At 43.0% G+C, this 21578-nt stretch overlaps 1 protein-coding gene across 1 annotated transcript; it reads left to right on the top strand.

The window, feature by feature from the left end:
• The first annotated feature begins 1228 nt into the window (after positions 1 to 1228).
• LOC101354619 (cytochrome P450 27C1) lies at positions 1229 to 21283 on the top strand. The gene is given in 7 exon segments (XM_012558634.1): positions 1229 to 1274; positions 2841 to 3047; positions 4263 to 4428; positions 8411 to 8590; positions 10753 to 10831; positions 11252 to 11452; positions 21167 to 21283. Coding segments are annotated over 7 exon segments (996 nt in total).
• The last annotated feature ends 295 nt before the right edge of the window (positions 21284 to 21578 follow it).

The following is a 21578-nucleotide window of genomic DNA, read 5'->3' as shown; positions in this document are numbered from 1 at the left end:
TTCTTCTTTAGTAATGCTTTATTTATTAGAAGCCTCTTCCCTTTCCATATGAAGTTGGTGATTTGTTTCTCCATCTCATGATAAAATGCTGGTGGAATCTGGATCGGGATTGTATTGTATCTGTAGATCACTTTGGGTAGAATTGACATTTTCACTATGTTAAGTCTACCTATCCATAAGCAAAGTATATTTTTCCACTTATGCGGGTCTCTTTTGGTATCTTGCAGTAGTGTCTTGTAGTTTTCATTGTATAGGTCTTTTACATCTCTAGTTAGATTTATTCCTAAGTATTTGATCTTCTTGGGGGCTATTGTAAATGGTATTGATTTGGTGATTTCCTCTTTGAGGTTCTCTTTGTTGGTGTAAAGGAATCCAACTGATTTTTGTATGTTTATCTTGTATCCTGAAACTTTGCTGAAATCTTCTATTAGTTCTCTTGTGGATTCTTTGAGGGTTTCTGTTTATAAGATCATATCATCTTCAAATAGAGATACTTTGACTTCTTCCCTACCAATCTGGATGCCCTTTATTTCTTTTTCTAGCCTAATTGCTCTGTCTAGGACCTCCAGCACAATGTTGAATAAGAGTGGTGATAAAGGACATCCTTGTCTGGTTCTCATTCTCAAGGGGAATGCTTTCAAAGTTTCTCCATTTAGGATGATGTTGGCTGTTGGCTGTTGGCTTTGTGTAAATGCCCTTAATTATACTGAGGAATTTGCCTTCTATTCCTATTTTGTTGAGAGTTTTTATCATGAGTTGGTGTTGGACTTTGTCAAATGCCTTTTCTGCATAGATTGATAAGATCATGTGGTTCTTGTCTTTTATGTGATGGATTACATTGATTGTTTTTCTAATGATGAACCATCCCTGCATACCTGGTATAAATCCTACTTGATCATGGTGAATTATTGTTTTGATATGTTGCTGAATTCTATTGGCTAGAATTTTGTTGAGGATTTTTGAGTCAATGTTCAGGAGGGATATTGGTCTGTTATTTTCTTTTTTTGTAGCATCTTCACCTGGTTTTGGTATCAGGGTTATGCTGGCTTCATAGAATGAGTTTGGGAGTATTCCATCATTTTCTATGCTGTGAAATACATTTAGTAGTAGTCCACCCTAATCTTCTTTAACATAAAATTACAATCACGAAATGGAGGACAACCACAGAGTACTGGGAATCATGGCCCAATCAAAGTGACACATATTTTGGGGGGACAAAATTCAATGCATGGCATTCTACACTTTGGCCCCAAACATTCATGTCCTTGCCAGAGGTAAAACATACTCACCCCATCGTATCATAGCAGAAGTCTTAAACCAACTCCAAGTCCAAAGTCCAAAAATTCCTCTTCGTCTGTGAAATCTAGAATACAAGCTATGCGCTTCCAAAGTACAATAGCAGAACAGGCACAAGCTAGACATTTCCATTAGAAACAGGAGAAATTGGTGGGAAAGAAGGCATAACAGGCACCAAGCAAGTCAGTAGAACACATTAAATTAGCCCTCAAGGCTTTGAAAATAATACTCTGTTCTCTGAGACCATGCACACAATGGCCCTGCCTTCCAGACTCTAGATATTGGCCACACTCTCTAAATTCTGAGTAGAGGCCCCTGAGTCCTGGGCTTTAGCTCCGCCTTTCAGGCCCACTGGGATGGCAACTCTGCTCCCTCAGCTTTAGGCGCACCATTCTCCTAGTCCATCTGAGTGGTGACTCCACTCCTAGAAATACCAAAGGCCATGGCTCCATCCTTTGAAACCCCAGAGGTCGTGGCCATACCTTTTGAGACTGAGGCAGCTCAGCTGCCTGTGTTCCTTGGCCTCTCTGCCCTTGGGCTTCACAAGCGCATCTGCCTTGGTGGGGCAAGTGTTCCAAAGCTCCGTAGCTCCACTGATAAGTGCCTGGAGGCACCTAACCCCACAAGGAAGCCTCCTGAGCACAGACACTCAGCTCTCTTGCTCTGTGGGTTGGCTCCAGTGGTGTCTGGCACTGGTCTCCTGGTTCTGCTGCTACTGGTCGACTGCTGCTAGTCCTCTGCTGCTGCTGGTTTGCTGCTGTTGTTTCTCACCATCTGCGCCTTCTCTGGTGTTAACAATTCTCCTCACTTCCTTCTGAGTCCTCTATTCATTCACAGTTTCAAAACTGCTTCCACATTTTAGGTATCTGTTAGAGCAGCACCCCACTATCTCAGTATCAAATTCTATCTTGGTCATCTAGTGTTGCTATAACAGAAATACCGCAAGTGGATGGCTTTAACAGAGAGAAATTTATTTTCTCATGGTCTAGTAGGTTAAAAGTCCAAATACAGGGCTTCAGCTCCAGGGGAAGGCTTTCTCTCTCTGTTGGCTCTGGAGGAAGGTCCTTGTCTTCAGTCTTCCCTGGGACTAGGAGCTTTTCCATGCAGGAATCCTGGGTCCAAAGGAAGCGCTCTGCTCCCGACACTACTTTCTTGGTGTTATGAGGTGCCCCCTCTCTGCTTGCTTCCCTTTCCTTTTATCTCTTGTAAGATAAAAGGTGGTGCAGGCCACACTCCAGGGAAACTCCCTTTACATTGGATCAGGGATGTAACCTTAGTAAGGGTGTTATAATTCCACCTTAATCCTCTTTAATGTAAAATTACAATCACAAAATGGAGGACAATCACACGATACTGGGAATCATGGCCCAACCAGGTTAACACATATTTCTGGGGGACACAATTCAATCTGTAACAATACCTCACCACTTGCAGTGTCAAAAGGCACCTAGGAGGCTTTTGAAAGTCACTGTTATGGCCATATATTACATGTTGATACTGTAAATAATCTAGAAAAAGAGAGTTTTAAACTATTTCCCATCTAGGAGTGGCCACAATCCTGTACAAGTCATTTGGGGTCCCTGGAAAACAACGTCCCCCACCAACCGTGAAATACACTGAGGCCCTGGAGCTCGTGTTTAGCATGTTCGATACTTCCATGTACACAGGTGGGATCCCCAGACTGCTCCGCCTGTTCATTCTAAAATCCTGGTGAGAATTCTGCGGGTCCTGGGATAGACTCTTAAGATTCAGTAAGAGAAGAACTGAGGAGCACCTTTTTTATAATCAGAATTGACCTGACTTTACTGCTTGTCCTTTATCTAACTCTTCTGCAGACAGTGAAGTATTACGCAGAAGATGACCAGATATATTTACAGGTTGTTATTTGGATTCATGAACTTTTAGATTGATTTTTCATATAAGCAAAAAACATGTGCATTGTGATTACAAAGTAATGTGACTGATTTTTCGTTTTCAAATTATTTTTATTTTAACAAATGTGCTATTGCGTCCAAGTAAATGTTGTTATGGGAGATGATGTCTTTAGTTTGATAACTTCATCATTGCTTAAAATGCAATTAAAATTTCAGGCCCATTGGTACATTCACTTGAACATTCTCAGTTGTTACTTTTGGGAAAGACAAATTCCTTTGTTTCCTATTTGGTGAAAACAAGTTGGGAAAAACTATTTTTACTCAAAAATCCACAATGAGACTACAAATAAGGAGACTGGTTTTCTTACGTGGCTAAAAATTTTAGTATAGAAACATTTCCAAAAAGAAAAAAAGGATTTCCAAAATGTTTAGAACAATGTTTTTGAAACCATGCTAACATTGAAAGAAGCATTCCATAGTGTCTTTTGAAGGTCAGTATTCACTTGACTATATACGTTTTGACATATATACTAGTACATTTTAATAGTAACATCACAGTTATTAATGCTTGGCCTTTTACCCTCCTTCAGTCATTCTCTCTTCTGGAAGCATAGTGGGAAAAAAAAGAATTCGTATTCTTGTTACTATTTAGAATATAAATGGTTTGTCTCCTATTTGATTAGTAAAACAAACATTTGCAAATCTCTTGTAAATTATTTTCATAAAAGAAGAAGTGTTTAGCTTGTTTTTAACTTTTCATTCATTTACACAAGTAAGTACTATTTGAAATGAAGTTCCAAAGTTGACAATAAATAAATCTGGGGTTCTGTTAGCCTCTGCCGCCTCTTATTGATTTAGTTAAGTTATTGGGAGGAGCCCTGGTGACACAGGGGTTGAGAGCTTGGCTGTTAACCAAAAAGTTGGCAGTTCAAATCCATCAGCCACTCCTTGGAAACCCTATGGGCACCCTGTCCTATATAGGGCCACTATGAGTCGGAATCAACTCAACGGCAATGAGTTAACGGGTTTAAGAAGGATTTGGGATTATTTTCAACCAAAACTTATTTCAAAAGAAATGCTGTTTTCCAACAGGCCAGATTCATGTTGACAACAAATTGAGGGACATACAGTGCCAAGTGGACTGAGGACAGAGAGTGAAAGAGGGATCATTCACTGACCTCTTTCTTAGTCAGGAGCTGACGCCAGAGGAAATCTCTGCCAACATGACTGAGATGCTGCTGGCCAGCGTGCACACAGAGTGTCCTTATCTTGTTTGCTCCATAAACAAAGCCCAGTTAAACCTGAGTGGCCTTTTCTGATAATCAGATGCGATTTGCTTACTTGTAAGGCAGAAGCTGCAGTTATAGGCTCTAGGAGCACAGTACTTGTACTAGCTAAATGTTTGCTTCACTGCACAAGGTGTGCCTTTAGAAAAATATGTATAAAATGTGAAGCTAAGGCACACAATGAATTTTGGAAAAAAGTGTGCCCATAATTTCATTGTCACACACACACAGCCACAATAAGCTAAAAAGTTTAAAAATCATTCCTGATTTGCAAACATTTTGTCCATTGTTTCATAATATTAGAAATTAAGAGGGCACAGACATTAAAATAAAAACCTTATTATTTGTCATTTAAAATATTCCAGGCCATTGGAGAATTCCCCAATTAGTTGTAAAAAGCCAACCTAACCTAAACCTGTTAAAGAGGGTATAAAGAAAGAAAAGTTTAATAAACAGCTTGACTTATGAATATATGTGTGTGTGTATGTAAATTCTAAATAAAATACTAGTGATTAGAATCCGTCCGCGTAGCAGATGAGTAATATACTATGGTCAAAGAGTTTAATTCCCAGAATTTAAGTGTGGTTCAACATCAGAACGAAACAGAGCATTTGGAGGAAACGCCACACACTACCGTTAAGTGAGAAAAGAAGGTACAGGGGAATGTGCATGCTGTGTTCCCACTAGGAGAGCAAGCAGTGGCCCCCTCTGTGTGTATGTGCACATTTCTGGGGGATTCCACGACCGTGGAGAGAAGTTGAGGGACACACAGCGTGGGTAGCATGGGTTATTTGGCTGCATGAAGGTGGTAAGAGGGGGATGGGGAGCCTGGTTCCTTCCAAAACCACGCATAAGAGGATACATTTATGTAAGATGATATCCACATGGGTGCATGTACAGAGGAATCTCCAAATTAACCTAAAGGAGACTGTAACAGGAGAAAAAGCAGGCTGCCCTCTCAGTGGTTGGTAAAGGAAAAGCTGGCTGAGTGAGCTTCTGGCAGGACACTAGGGAAGCTCTGAGCTGCAGTGGGATGTTGCTGATGTTCCGGTTGAAAGGGAATAGTTAAGATTTGCATGGCATTTCACTGTTTCCAAGCACTTCCACAAACACCTCTCTGTTCCCACAGCAACCTGTAAGGTAGGCGTTATTGTCGTTCACAGGTGGGGAAGCTAAGCAACTGAGCTGTTCCTTCAGAGCTTTTCCTCTACATGAGTGACTTGAATAGGGCACAGACTCTAGGGTTGGTTTAGATTACTTGTATCATAGTGTGACTTAAACATGCAAAAGCAAAAAACTTTGTATAAGCTCTTTGTTCTTACGGGTCTTGTTAACAACTGTAAAACAAAAAAATACATAAACAATACAATCAATGAAAATTATGATTAGCTACATGAATGTGATGGATGATGTGGGTTTGCTCGAACTAAGTCACCGCTTGAATCCTGAAGGAATGAATGACCTGTCTCTAAATCGATGTTCTTTTATCTCCTGCTCCCCCTGGTGGTAACTAAGAACATCACAATGAGATTGAGTGAGGAACGAACCTGTTCTGTTTCAGCATCCTAAGACAGAAGCTAGCGAAGGGAGACAACTTCTTACAACTTCAAACTCATTTTTATAAAAACTAAATTTATTGTAGTATGATTTATGCACAATAAACTGCATCCATTTAACCTTTACAATTCAGTAAGTTTTGACAAGTGTAATTATTTATGAAAACGTGACCACAATCAAAATACTGAACATTTTCACCCTGAAAAGCTCCCCTTGCCCCTTTTTAGTCAACCTTTCCCTATGAAACCCACCTCACTGATGTGTTTTTTGTCACTGTGCACCAGTTTGCACTTGTCCAGAAACATCTATAAATGGAATCATGCAGTATGTATTTCCTGTGTCTGGCTTCTTTCACTTAGCAAAATGATTTTGAGATTTGTCCATGTTGGTGCATATAGCAGTAGTTTATTCTTTTTTTATTATTGAGCAGTATCCCGTTGTATGAATATACCACATTTTTTCTATAAAAATGTGATTTTAATAGAACTTTTTTTTCTGTTCTTTTAATAGAAAGCAACTAAATTATTTCCGTATTGTTTATACAAGAGAGCTTGCCCTCTAAAAATATATATATACCTCTTACAGGGAAATGAAAATCTTGGGACCTAGGAGAATAAAATAGAGTTGTTCTCAACAAATGGAAATTAATTCTTCAGACTGAAAGCGTATAAAAATGATACTGGTTTGCACAAGTGAGCAATTCAATTAATATATGCTGACTTTACTTGATATATGCATGGGAATAATGGCTAATTAATATTCCTTTCAAGTCCCTGGGTGGTGCAAATTGTTAATGAGCTTGGCTACTAACTGAAAGGTTGTAGGTTTGAGTCCACCCAGAGGTGCCTTGAAGAAAAGGCCTGGTGATCTTCTGAAAGTGAACCGCTGACAACTCTATGAGTACATTTCTACTCTGACACACGTGGGTTTTCATGAGTTACAGTCGCATTGACAGCTGCTAGTTTAACCCTTTCATGGAAAGTGGGATATATAGCCTGTGTTACGTTTTCTGTCCCTGGAGGTTTACTGGCAGACACTTGAGCCACTTTAGTACGTTCTGGCCTCGTGGTGGGTACTGGTGCAACTGCCTAAAAACCAAGGAAATTGGTCTGTGCCACATTTGAGTGTTGAGAGCCATGTGTATGAGGGGATGCTTCCTGCAGGAGTGATTGTGTAGAACTTTTGTGTCTTTTGTCTTATTGGGAAAGTACAGTTACCGACGTTCTGAAACATTCAAGTAAAAGAGTAGAAACCGTTTGTGATGCACTTTCTGGGCCCTGGGACCAGTATGTCCCAAGTGTGTGGTGTGCTTCATGGAACGTGGTACTGATATGGCCCCGTCTAAATCAAACTGATAACAATTACGTGCAGCAAGTACAATGTTTATTTAGTATTTCGTGTGTGTTTTTGGAAAGTTGAGTAGGATAGTTTATGGCTCAGGTGTAACCAGGAAGTGGGATGCACCATGGGACTGGTATGTCCCGTGTGTGTGGTGTGCTTCATGGAACGTGGGACTGATATGTGCCACTTGCAATTGGCATCCCATTTTTTCAAATAATAAAAAACTACCTACAATGATTCAACATCCATTCTATTAGTGAAAAAACGTGGCATCACCAAAGAATTCCAAAGCCCCCCCAGCTTATCTGTGAAAGGGTTAATAATCGTTTGCCACCCTCCCCCACCCCCCATCTCCCTAGACCTGCTCTAGACTGAGCAGCCAGTGCAGGCCTAGCCCACTGTGGGATTCCAGAAGATCAAATGGTTCTAAGGTTGATGAGCAGCCTCAGGTCCTTTTTTGGAAAACCAAGTGACCTCTGCAAAGAAGGTCACATGAAGCTACCAGTCATAACCTCCAGGCTTGGTCAGCCTTTCCTACAACCTCTCAGGCTTCCCTGAAGAGGAGCATATTGCTCTTAAAACATACCCGCTGCCGTGGAGTCGATTCTGACTCATAGCAACCCTATAGGACAGGGTAGAACTGCCCCATAAGGTTTCCAAGGCTGTAATCTTTACAGAAGCAGACTGCCACATCTTTCTCCCTCGGAGTGGCTGGTGGGTGCTATCTGCCGACCTTTTGGTTAACAGCTGAGCACTTAACCATTGGGCCACCAGGGCTCCTTTATTGCACATAAGTGATTAAAGAAGAGTTCCTGAGTGATCTTTCTGTGGCTCTTCATTACAAGGGCACTTGAATCACATAGGTGACATTATTTTCCAAAAATATTTCTTTTTTGCATGAACTAAGTTAAAGAATGTTTTATTCTGGTAGGACATAAAATGATAAAATTGTATGGGTAGAATTTTGCACCTACACTTATTCACAAAGTGACCACGTGTGAAATCGCCTGCAGTCTTAACGCCTTGGTTTCTCACCTGTGTGTCTGTGTCTGCCAGTTTGTTTCATGAGACGTCCTTCACGTTATCTTGGGCTGTGTATCCCCTGGCAAGGCACGCAGAAGTGCAGCAGACTATGTACTGGGAGATGGCTAAAAATTTGGGGGAAAGGCGTGTTCCAACCGCAGCAGATGTCCCTAAAGTGACACTGGTCAGAGCGCTCCTGATGGAAATCCTGAGGTGACAGCTCACCAAAATTCACACCAAAACAAAGTGTCCTTAAGTCTCTGATTCTTTATCGTAGTGACTGCACTTTTGACTTAAGAACTGGGTCCTAAACAAATCCTCCAGCTACCCTCAGTGGGTAAAATGTTCACATGGTAGTTAAAAGGAAGGAAGCTCACTGATGTGTGTATTTAGGAAGAAGATATTCGTAACTGTCTTTATTTCCTCTCATTAGAATGACAGAAAGGCTATTCTGTCTTGTGGTTTGAAATACCAATGGGTTTTTAAAAAAATTGTTTTATTGTAGTAAGAAATATATAACAAAACATTTGCCAATTCAACATTGTTTACATGTTCAATTCAGTGACATTGGTTACATTCATCATGTTGTGCAGCCATCACAACTGACTTTTCCCAAATTATTCCATCACTGTTAACAGAAACTCAATGCCCCCTAAGCAGAGACTCCCCTTTTTCCCCTCCCTCCCACCCCTGTTGTTGTTGTTTTTAGGTGCTGTCAAGTCGGTTCCCACTTATAGCAACCCTATGCACCACAGAACAAAACACTGCCCGGTCCTGCTCCATGCTCACAATCATTGTTATGCTTAAGCCCATGGTTGCAGCCACTGTGTCAGTCCATCTCATTGAGGGTCTTCCTCTTTTTCGCTGACTCTGTACTTTACCAAGCATGATGTCCTTCTCCAGGGACTAGTCCCTCCTGATAACATGTCCAAAGTATGTAAGACATAGCCTCACCATCCTTCCTTCTAAGGAGCATTCTGGTTGTACTTCTGCCAAGACAGATTTGTTCGTTCTTTTGGTAGTCCATGGTATATTCAATATTCTTCACCAACACCACACTTAAAAGGCGTCAGTTCTTCTTTGGTCTTCCTTATTCATTGTCCAGATTTCGCATGCCTCAGTGACTGATTGAAAATACCATGGCTTGAGTCAGGCGCACCTTAGTCTTCAAGGTGACATCTTTGCTTTTCAACACTTGAAAGAGGTCTTTTGCTGTAGATTTGCCCATGTCATGCATCTTTTGATTTCCTGACTGCTGCTTCCACAGATGTTGATTGTGGATCCAAGTAAAATGAAATCCTTGACAACTTCAATCTTTTCTCCATTTATCATGTTGCTTATTGGCCCAGTTGTGAGGATTTTTGTTTTCTTTATGTTGAGATGTAATCCATACTGAAGACTGTGGTCTTTGATCTTCACCAGTAAATGCTTCTAGTCCTGTTCACTTTCAGAGGATTAATCCTCCTTGCTTCTGTTCCTTTGAAGATAAAACGGAGCAAGATCAATTTGTTAGGAAAATACTTTGGGCTGCTTGGCCTGTTTACAAAACACAATGGTTTGCATGTGAGTGTCCTAATCTGGACTGGAAGCACCTCATAGTAAGGCTCATCACTCACAGGCAAGGTAGTACTGGCCTGACAGCTGGAAAAGCTGGAGCGTGAAAGATAAGGATACTTTGGTGGAGGGGGGGAGGCTTGGGTGGGAGGTGGGATTAGGTGATCCACGAAATTCCTTTCCTCTGGATCCAGTGATCCTAAACACAACAGTCCTCAGGGGAGGAAACGACATGACAGAGTAAAGTTATTTTACATTGTACACATGGAAAGAATTCTTCCGACCTGATTTGATCATGACACTTTAATTTGTGTTATACCCTCAGTCCACAGCAGGCTGCAAAATCGCTGAAACAGAAACTGGCTGTGTGGTTTACTGACACTGGTCAATTAAACTTTTATTCAGCGTTTTCTTAGGATCATCCCTCTGAGGCAATCCAAAAGCTGAAGTAGCATTTCTCAAAATGCATTTCATGATACTCTAGTCCACTGAACTGTTCCTTGATAGAGGGGCCCATGGTTCTGAGTCATACACCCCTGCTTGGGAAACTCACCGTGCATAGCAGCGTGCTAAGGCTCTGTCTTGTGTTTCACACACTTTTTTTGACCATGGAACCTTTTTTCACATTCCTCTGAACACTCCTGGACAAAGCTGTATTAGGAGCCACAAAGGTTCTTGCAAAAATTTTCAGTTAAAACTGTACTATGTGTTACTTTTTAGAATTTTAAATGGGAATGACAATATATACAGATTTTAAAATGTTTGATAAACCATTTTAAAAGTCACCACTGCCATTCCTGTCCCCATTGGCATCTTTCCAGGCTGTTTTCAGTGCTGCCAGGGAATGGCCAGGCCACCCAGGAAGACCTGGTTGTTGGTGGGTATCTGATTCCCAAGGGGGTGAGTGTGGTTGACACCGGGGTGGGGAGTTGGGCTGCACAGAGGTGGTTGAATGGCAATCTGTTTCTATATTTAGGAACTCCTCGAACCTAAGCAAAATTAATAGATTTCCTTTTCTTCTGTATATGTTTTACAATGAAAATGGAGCTTTAGGAGCAAGGAGGTGAATTGTGTGATCTCACCGCTCTGGCAAAGACAAAACAGCTCACAGCCCCATTCCCCCTGGGAGTCACAGAAGCAGCAAGTCCTTCTCAGTGGCTCCATTGACATTCAGGGTGGGTGTGAACTTGGGGGTGGGGTGCGCTTTGCTTTGGGTCTGCATGGCTTCCTGGGGGGAGGGTTTCCGGGAGGGCTCTCGTTCCAGCTCTGCTCTGTGCAATGTCGTTCTTTATTCCCTCCTGTTATAAATGGTTTCCTCAGACCCAGCTGGCCCTTTGTCACTATGCCACAGCCTATGAAGATGAGGGCTTCTCCAGGGCCAAGAAATTCTGGTCAGAGCTCTCGTTGTGGAAAGGAATCATGGACCGAGCTGACAATTTTGGTTCCATGGCATTTGGCTATAGGGTTCTCAGCTGTATCGCGTGGAGGATTGCAGAACTAGAGATCCACCTCATGATCCTAGTAGGAAACATGGGAGCAGACTTTGGCCTGTGGCATTGGACCTTTTTTACTGGGCTCCACTGCATCAAGACTTTTAGGTTAAAAAAGAAAACATGGTTTTGAAAAGCTAAAAGCAAGAGCTTTGTATTAAATCCCTTTTATATTTTAAAACACCACCCACTGGCAGTAGCCATTGTTAGTCCCATGGCCGCCTGCCCTTTGTCCTCCTCCTTGGAATTGTGTGGACAGAAGCTAGAGATGTTGGAGGACTGAGGAACTAAGAGGTGTGTGTGTGTGTGTGTGTATGTGTGTGATGTGGGGAAAGCACAAGGGCCCAAGAGCTCAACTCTCTTCCTCGCACAGGTAGTTCTGGAGAGAGGTGAGTGTGGGGAGAAAGGTGAGTGTGGGGAGGGGTCCAATGAATGGTGCCTGAAAATCACAGGGGAGCTTCTTCTCTTTTGTTTGTTTGTTTTTTATAGTGCTAAATGCATATGTAACAAACATTTGCCATTTCAACATTCTTGACATGTACAATTCAGTGACATTAATTATGTTTATCATGTTCAACCATCATCTTAATCTGTTTCCCGTTTTTCCATCACCCTTAACAGAAGCTCGGTATCCCCTAAACAGTGAATCCCCCCTTTCCCCTCCAGGGATGTGCCTTAAAATGCAGATTCCCTGCCTCCAGCCACAGAGCTAAGACTTTGGTGAGTCTGGGGTATGGTCCCTGGGTGATTCTGACGCTGCTGGTCCATGGACCACATTCTGAGAAACACTGGAATTGTAAGAAAGCATACGTGGTGGGGCTTGGGGGCATCTCCCGCCACTCTCTAGTGGCAGTAGCTGTGATTCCACTTTTTGGGATCACGGTTGAAGTTGCTGGCCTCTGGGACATCCTCTTGTTAGATGCAGGTCACCGAGGAGGGTCATACTTCCCACTCTGAATGTCTCCTTAGCTCATTCCGGCTTACTTGCTGCAGTCATTTATACAGAGCAGTGGTTCCCAAGCTTGTCTGGGTTGGGAAACATCAGGAAGTCCTGTTTTCATGAAAAGAGTGCCTTACATGGTAATATCTAAATATTAAAACATATAATTTTGTGCTTATACTCTTATCTGAGTTTAAGCTGTAGCAGAAACTGAACAACATTTAAGGAAATTTTATGAAAGGAAATCTTGTAGTAGAGAAAATTCTACCCATTATTCTTCCTGAAAATTCGGCAAGACCAGCATTAACCTATTTTAGCAAGGGAAAACTTCAGTCCAAGGTTTGGGAGGTGCTGCCATGGACTCTGAGAGTTGGAAGAATATAGGGACTATCTAGTAATCCAGTCTCCCCATTTCATTGATGAGGAAGTTGAGGTTTGGAAAGGTGGGGGCCACCTGCCGTAGTCACAGGTGGCAGGTGCAGGACTTGATCGATGTTCCTTCCTGTTTCCTACATGCCACAGAGATGCTTTTCTCCAGGCTGTCAGGGAGCTTAGAGCAGAACACTGAGGGGCTGGGAACTTTATGGAAGGTGGCATGAGAGAGTGTCATGGACCAGGTCTGAGAGGGAAGTGGAGAGAGATTCTGGATAGTCAGGCACTGGGGGAGGCATCAAAAGCCTGGAGAAGGGGACGGGATGTTGCCCAGGGAGGGCAGGAAGAGAAGGCGGCATGGGAGAGCACCACCTTTGCCCAGAGCTGGCTCTGGTGGGGGAAAAGCACAGGTGACCCAGCAGGACTGAGGAGATGGGGCCAGCAGTGTCAAGTGGCCATCACCACTATGTCAGATGTGGGAGGCTGAGAGCTGGCATGGCCGGCTGGGCGTGGCTACCAGTGCAGTGGTCCTGCAAGGCTGCTGGGAATGAGGGGCCCTTCAGACATGGGCCCAGGTCCAGCCATGTCCAATAAGAGAGGCCTCTCATTGTGGGTGGGCGGGAGCATGGTTAGCTGCTCTGAGCCTGTTTTCTTGTCCACTGATAAGCCAGTAGTGCCTATCCCACTGTGTGTGAAGAATGAATATGGTGCATGCGTGGAGCCTTGTGCCTAAGAAGTGGACACTGCTGTTACTGGTGCACCTACTCTAAGTTTCTGCCACTGGTTGTGTTTTCACGTGTTCCATGTAATGCTGCTGCATACACCATTTACAGCAGATGCCATTTCCAGTCAGCTGTGTGAGGTTTCCTGGGCTCTGGCAGCCTGAAGAACCAGGGGGCGGGGGAAGACACCCAAGAGGGGCCAGCTGAGGGTACACTGCTCACTGTGCCTGTAGGTGGTAGAGTTGGGAGAGGGTTAGAAACTGGATGTTTGTTGTTGGTGGTGATGTTTTTATGTTTGATGTTGTTGGTTGTCATGGATTGAATTGTGCCCCCCCAAAATATCTGTCAACTTGGCTCAGTCATGATTCCCAGTATTGTATAATTATGTACCATTCTGTAATCTGATGTGATTTTCTTATGTGCTGTAAATTCAGTCACTATGATCTAATAAGATGGATTAGCGGCAGTTATACTGATGAAGTATACAAGATTGGATAGTGTATTAAGCCAATCTCTTTTGAGATATAAAAGAGAGAAGTGAGCAGAAACACAAGGGAACCTCATACCACCAAGAAAGCAGTGCTGGGAGCAGAGCATGTCTTTTGGACCTGAGGTTTCTGTGCAGAGAAGCTCCCAGACCAAAGGAAGATTGATGACACAGACCTTCCTCCAGAGCCAATGGAAAAAGTGTTCCCCTGGAGCTAAGCCCTGAATTTGGACTTGTAGGCTACTGGACTGTGAGAGAATAAACTTCTCTTTGTTAAAGCCATCAACTTGTGGTAATTCTGTTATAACAGCACTAGAAGACTAAGACAGAATTAGGTACCAGGAGTGGGGTGCTGCTCTAACAGGTACCTAAAATGTGGAAGCAGTTTTGAAACTGTGAATTGATAGAGATGCGTCAGCAGCAGAGAACCTGCAGCAGCAGAGAAGGGGCAGTGGCAGAGAACCAGCAGCAGCAGAATGAGGAGACCAGCACGAGACGGCACTGGAGCCAACCCACGGAACAAAAGAGCTGAGTACTTGTGTGCCGGAGGCTTCCTGGTGGAGTGAGATGCCTCTGGGCACTTATTGGTGGAGCTACGGAGCTTGGAACACTTGCCCCAGCAGGGCAGATGCAGGCGTGAGGCCCGAGGGCCGAGGGGGTTACAGGAAGCCGAAGCTGAAGAGACAAGGAACACAAGAAGCTGAACTGCCTCAGTCTCAAAAGCGTGGACCCCATGACCTGTGGTATTTCTAAGGGTGGAGTTGTCACTCTGATGGACTAGGAGAATGGTGTGTCTAAAGCCAAGGGAGCAGAGCTGCCGTCCAAGTAGACCTGGAAGGCAGAGCTGAAGCCCAGAGCCGAGGGGCCTGCACTCAGAATCCAGAGGCCGTGGCCAATACCTACAGTCTGGAGGGCACGGCCATTGTGTAAATTGTCTCAGAGAACAAAGGATTATTTTGAAAGCCTTGAGGGCTAATGCAGTGCATTCTGCTGACTTGCTTGGGGCCTGTTGTCCCTTCGTTTCCTCCAGTTTCTCCCATTTGTAATGGAAATGTCTAGCTTGTGCCTGTTCTGTCATTGTACATTTGGAAGCAGATAACTTGTGTTATAGATTTCACAGATGGAGAGGAATTTTTGGATTTTAAACTTGGAGTTAAGACTTTTCTTGTGACATGATGAGATGAATATGTTTTCTATGTTGCAAGGACACGAATTTTTGGGGGCCAAAGGGTGGAGTGTCAAGGATTGAATCGTGTCCCCCAAAGATATCCATCAACTTGACTGGGCCATGATTCCCAGTATTGTATAATTGTGTACCATTCTGTAATCTGATGTGATTTTCTTATGTGTTGTAAATTCAATCACTATGATCTAATAAGATGGATTAGCGGCAGTCATACTGATGAGGTATACAAGATTTGATAGTGTCTTAAGCCAATCTCTTTTGAGATATAAAAGAGAGAAGTGAGCAGAGACACATGGGAGCGTCATACCACCAAGAAAGCAGCGCCAGGAGCAGAGCGCATCCTCTTTTCGACCTGAGGTTCTTGCGCAGAGAAGCTCCCAGACCAAGGGAAGATTGATGACACAGACCTTCCTCCAGAGCCGACAGAGAAAGCGTTCCCCTGGAGCTAAGCCTGAATTTGGACTTGTAGCCTACTGGACTGTAAGAGAATAAATTTCTCTTTGTTAAAGCCATCCACTTGTGGTAATTCTGTTATAGCAGCACTATAAGACTAAGACATTGGTGATGTTTGTTTGTTGGCAGCTATTAACATACAGCTATAACCAATGAAGTTTTTGCATAGAGAGTCCTCATTTCTACTTGTGCCAATATAGAGAAGCAGCATCATTATTTGTAATTGCCAAGGAAAAAAAGGAGAAGCCTCAAATAAACAGTGCTAGGAATGAGAAAGGAGACATAACTACAAGTATAGTAGAAATTTTTTTTAAAATCATGAAAATACCATGAACAGCTTTTTGCCAAGAAATTTGTAAACTTAGGTAAAGTGTACAATTTACTAGAAAAATATAAAATTGCCCAAATTGACTCAAAAGAAAGAAAAGAGACCTAAGATTTTGACTAAATTGAATCAGTGGTAAAAAGATCTACCCCCAAAATGTTGCAGAACTAGACAATTATACCAAACATTCAATGAACAGGCAATCATGATCATATACAAATTCTTCCAGAGAATAGAAAAAGGAAAACTTTCCCATCTTATTGTATGAGACTTGCATAACCTTGATATTCAAACCTGAAAGGATAATATGAGAAAGGAAAACTGCAGACCAATTTCATTTATTAGGAAATAAGAAAAAAATCGAAAATGAAAAATTGGCAAATTGCATCCAGCAATGTATAAAATAAATGCATCCTCAACAAATCAGGTGTATTTAGGTATGCAAAGATGGTCTACCACAAATTTGTTAATATAATTAGAAAATTATATGACCATCACAAAAGACAACTAATAAAATTCAACACTCCTTCATGAAATCTCTTAGCACACCAAAACCAGAAAGGCCTTCCTTAACCAAATAAATGCTGTCTCCCCCCGCCCTACAGCCAACATGCACATAGGCTATAGGGAAGGAAAGGAATGACCTTAATGATGAAATGCTAAACGTGTTCCCTCACAACCAGAAACGAGACATTTTCATTGCACAGAAAAACCTTTAGAATGATACACCCCTGCTCCGTGGAAGTTGGAGAGTCGAGGTGGGACAGGGGGCTTCGTTTTTTGCTTTTGCGTCTTCTATGTAGGTGTAATGTTTTCAGTGAGCATGTGGTGTCCACTCAGGAAGGAATAAAAACTGTGTAGCACAATGAGCTTAAAGTTAGGGGAGCTGTGACACATGGGAATGTGCAAGCAGCTCTCTTGGGTCAGCGAAGGCAAATTAGATGTTCAGATGGAGCCATCTTGATGCTGCAGCTGCCTAAAGACAAGCCATTCAATTAGACTCTTCACCATTGACAAGGTGACCAGTTCAGCACACCTCCTCATTGCAGTCCCAGCCTCTGCCTTACCCCATCCTGGAGCCCCAGCCCACCCTGAGGATCCATCAGTGGGTCTGGGGAGGGAGTCAGGGAAGAACAGGGACTTCCTGGGTCACATGAAACAATATATGTTCTCCAGAACCGACATCCTGTATTAGGTGGTTGGACAAAGTGGGCAGTGCAGAAGGGTTTTAAGTAGAAGACCAATATATCAATAGCTAATCTGCCACACTGACTGTCCTAGTGGGCTAATGAGCAAGGTCCTCCCTCCCCTCCAGGAAGCTACAAGCATTTGGACAGAGGGTGACTTTAATGGAGAGTGTCAGATTACTGCTGCAGGCTGATGGATACTTGGAGTCCCTGGGTGGTTCAAACGTTTAACAAGCTCAGCTGCTAACCAAAAGGTTCATACAGAGGTGCCTTGGAAGAAAGGCGTGATGATCTATTGAAAATTAAGCCACTGAAAACCCTATGGAGCACAGTTCTACTTTGATACTTGTGAGGTTGCCATGAGTCAGTGTAAAAATGGTGTGGTGGTGGCGTCTGACCACCTCTGACATCATGAGGGAGGAGAACCATTATCAGCATCAACAGCTTGAGGCTGATTCCTATGGGGCAGAGGTCAAACATACCTCCCAACTTTTACCAATTCTGACACCAGCCGTCCCACCCATGGCACTCTCTACTTCTCTTCTGAGTTCAATAAATCTTTGCAATGGCCACACAGAACTCACAGACAATACTCATGATTATGGGGTTTATTAGGGAGGTAACAGGATACAACTCAGGATCATAAACGACTCAGGATGCAGTTCTTTGATCAGGACAGTTTCTTCTCAGCCGTGCCCACAGGCAGGCCTCTCTCTGGCCCTCAGCCCCTCGGCCCAGCCTCTGCCCTGCTCAGGCAGGTGTTACAAAGATTTTTAGCTCCACCAATAAGTGCCCAGAGGCACTCCACTTGGCCAGTAAGCCTCAGACTGAAGGCACTCAGCTCTCTAGCTCTGTGAGTTGGCAAGCCTAGTTCTGCCAAGTGCCTGGAGGCACCCCTCTCCACCAGCAAGCCTCCTGAGAGCAAACTTCCTACCTGAAGGTGCTCAGCTTTCTAGCTCTATGGGCCAGGAAGCCCACCATGCCGTCTCCTACTGGTCTCCTGGTTCTGTTGCCTCCAATGTTGCCATTTCCCTGCTGCTGCTTACAGCTCTCTCTCTTTCTGTCTCCTGGGTCTAGGAGGTTCTTCTTTCTTGGTGGTAGTGAGGTCTCCTCTTTCTTCCTCTGGGTGGCTCATTTTAAGCCTAGCAGGATGGCAAAACTGACGAATCTCCTTGTTAGGCCTCCAAAAGCAAAAAAACAAACAGACCATAAAACCCAAACCCGTTGCTGTCAAGTCAATTGTGACTCAAAGTGAACCTATAGGACAGAGAACTGCCTCATAGGGTTTCCAAAGGGAGACTGGTGGATTCGAACTGCCAATCTTATTGTTAGCAGCCTGAGTTCTTAACCACTATGCCACCAGGGCTCCTGTTAGCGTTCCATGCACCTTATTTGCATAGTCCCACCCACACAAGGGTGCCATACACCTTATTTGCATTATTAGTAAGCTGTCCAATCCCCCTCGGTTGGCTACAAGCACCTAATTTGCATAACTCCACCTAATCATTGTATAGTAGTCACAAAGACTATGGCTAGAAGGGCCATATTAAATAATTCACTGCACTGCAGTCAGAATCGACTGCACCACAATTGGATGGATACTTTGCTGTTCTTCAAAACTCATTGTTTAAGTACTTTCCAGTTTTACCCTGACAGGGAGGGCTGTCTCTACTTTTGAACTATAGAAATAGGAAGGGGAATCAAAAGTACAAATCAGGTATATTTAAATTAAGGACATTAAAAAGCTGAAGTTGGTTTGGATGATTCACCTTCTCCCAGCAGCTCTCCCACTGTGTTTTTTACGTCATGTGTGAGGTGGCTGTGGATTCTGCACCAGAAGAAAACCTGGAATTCACCATATTCCTCGTTTCTTCTTGCTCCTTTGATAACTTCTTTATCTACACCTATGATGGAAGCACTAGAGTTAGAATTTTAAAATGGCTAATAAAAATTGCTCGACATTCACAAGCAAGTTTTAGAGTCTCTTCTGACATCCATTTTGGTCTTTTCTTTCCTTCCTGTCTTTTTAATGACCCTTTACTTTCTTCATGTATGATGTCCTTGATGTCATTCCACAACTCATCTGGTCTTCAGTCATTAGTGTTCAACCCGTCAAATCTATTCTTGAAATGGTCTCTAAATTCAGGTGGGATATACTCAAGGTGGTACTTTGGCTCTTGTGGACTTGTTCTAATTTTCTTCAGTTTCAACTTGAACTTGCATATGAGCAACTGAAGGTCTGTTCCGCAGTTGGCCCCTGGCCTTGTTCTGACTGATGGTATTGAGTTTTTCCATCATCTCTTTCCACAGAGGTAGTCGATCTGTTCCTGTGTATTGCATCTGGCAAGGTCCATGTGTATAGTTGCCGTTTATGTTGGTGAAAAAAAGGTATTTGCAATGAAGAAGTCATTGATCTTGCAAAATTCTATCATGTGATCTCCAGCATCTCTTCTATCACCAAGGCATATTTTCCAACTACCGATCCTTCTTCTTTGTTTCTGACTTTCACATTCCAATCACCAGTAATTATCAATGCATCCTGATCGCATGTTCAGTCAATTTCAGACTGCAGAATCTGGTAAAAATCTTCAATTTCTTCATCTTTGGCCTTAGTGGTTGGTGCATAAATTTGAATAGTCATATCAACTGGTTTTCTTTGTAGGTGTGTGAATATTATCCTATCACTGAAAGCGTTGTACTTCTTGAAATGTTCTTTTTGACAATGAATGCAACACCATTCCTCTTCAAGTTGTAGTTTCTGGCATAGTAAACCATATGATTGTCCGATCCAAAATGGCTAATACCAGTCCATTTCAGCTCACTAATGTATAGGATATTGATATTTATGCATTCCATTTCATTTCTGACAATGTCCAATTTTCCTGGATTCATACTTCGTACATTCCACTTTCTGATTATTAATGGATGTTTGCAGCTGTTTCTTCTCATTTTTAGTTGTGCCACATGAGCAAATGAAGGTCCTGAAAACTTGACTCCATCCATATCATTAAGGTCAACTCTACTTTGAGGAGGCAGCTCTTCCCCAGTCATCTTTTCAGTGCCTTCCAACCTGGGGGGCTCATCTTCTGGCACTATGTCAGACAATGTTCCACTGCTATACATAAGTTTTTCACTGGCTAATTCTTTTCAGAAGTAGACGGCCGGTTCCTTCTTCTTAGTCTGTCTTAGTCTGGAAGCTCAGCTGAAACCTGTCCGCCATGGGTGACCCTGCTGGTATCTGAATACTGGTGGCATAGCTTCCAGCATCACAGCAACATACAAGCCCCCACAGTATGACAAACTGACAGACACGTCTTGGAAGAAGTACAACCAGAATCCTCCTTAGAAGCAAGGATGGCGAGACTACGTCTTACATACTTTGGACACGTTGTCAGGAGGGATCAGTCCCTGGAGAAGGACATCATGCTTGGTAAAGGAGAGGGTCAACGAAAAAGAGGGAGACCCTCAATGAGATGGATTGACACAGTGGCTGCAATGATGGGCTCAAGCATAACAACGATTGTGAGCATGGTGCAGGACTGGGCAGTGTTTCATTCTGTGGTACATAGGGTCGCTATGAGTCGGAACTGACTCAACGGCGCCTAACAACAACAACAACAATAAAAGTTAAGTCATTTGATCACTTTGCTTGCATATCTTTCCCATACTAGTTTCAGAGCCATTCTGTGGACAGGTTAGACTCTCGCACAGGGCATAATTCGTGTTTTTGAATGACCAGTACTCTGTTGACGAGTGATTCAGTGTTCTGAGATAGACTGTGTGCTCTTTCACTTCTTTGGCTCCCTGGAGTCCATCGCCACGATTTTTTTTTTTTTTGTTTCAGTTGATGTTGAGTCAATTCCAACTCATGGTGGCCTCATGTTTGTCAGAGTAGAACTGTGCTCCATAGGGTTTTCGGTGGCTGATTACTCTTAAGTAGATCCTTTCTGATTACTCTTAAGATCCTTTCTTCTAAGGGGCCTTTGGGAGCATCCAACCTTGAGAAAAAGCACTCAGGGAACATGAGACAGAGCATTTCACGTTGTCCCAATTTTGAATCTTTCTTGTCTTAGCTGCTTCAACATTTTGAGATCAAACATCTTCTCGGATTAAAAAAATTCATGAAAAAAACCCATGGACCTTTGGCTCCTGGGGAGCCCATCCATGTGCACTTTGTTAGCAGAAGGTAGGCCTGGAACTTCTCATCTCAGCGGGCTCACTGACACAGTTCAAGTGTTACTGATCCCGGTGGAGGAGGAAAACAACCACTTTCCTTCCGAGAATGTCTTCGTTCTGGGAGACTTGTATATCTTTATGCAAAGTGATGTGAAAAAATTTTTATTTTACTTTTGTATATCGGAAGTTGCCTTTTCTTTGGGGCAACAGCTGTTTAAAAACCAGTGGCACTGAATTCTCATACCACACATACTGTCTTGTGTTGTTAGGTGCCGTTGAGTCAGTTTTGACTCAGCAACCCTATGTACA

This window comes from Trichechus manatus, unplaced genomic scaffold (assembly GCF_000243295.1).
Source record: "Trichechus manatus latirostris isolate Lorelei unplaced genomic scaffold, TriManLat1.0 scaffold00179, whole genome shotgun sequence".
In the NCBI taxonomy this organism is placed as follows: Eukaryota; Metazoa; Chordata; class Mammalia; order Sirenia; family Trichechidae; genus Trichechus; species Trichechus manatus.
Note: the sequence above shows the minus strand (reverse complement) of the source record. Positions and strands in the feature narration are given on the sequence as shown.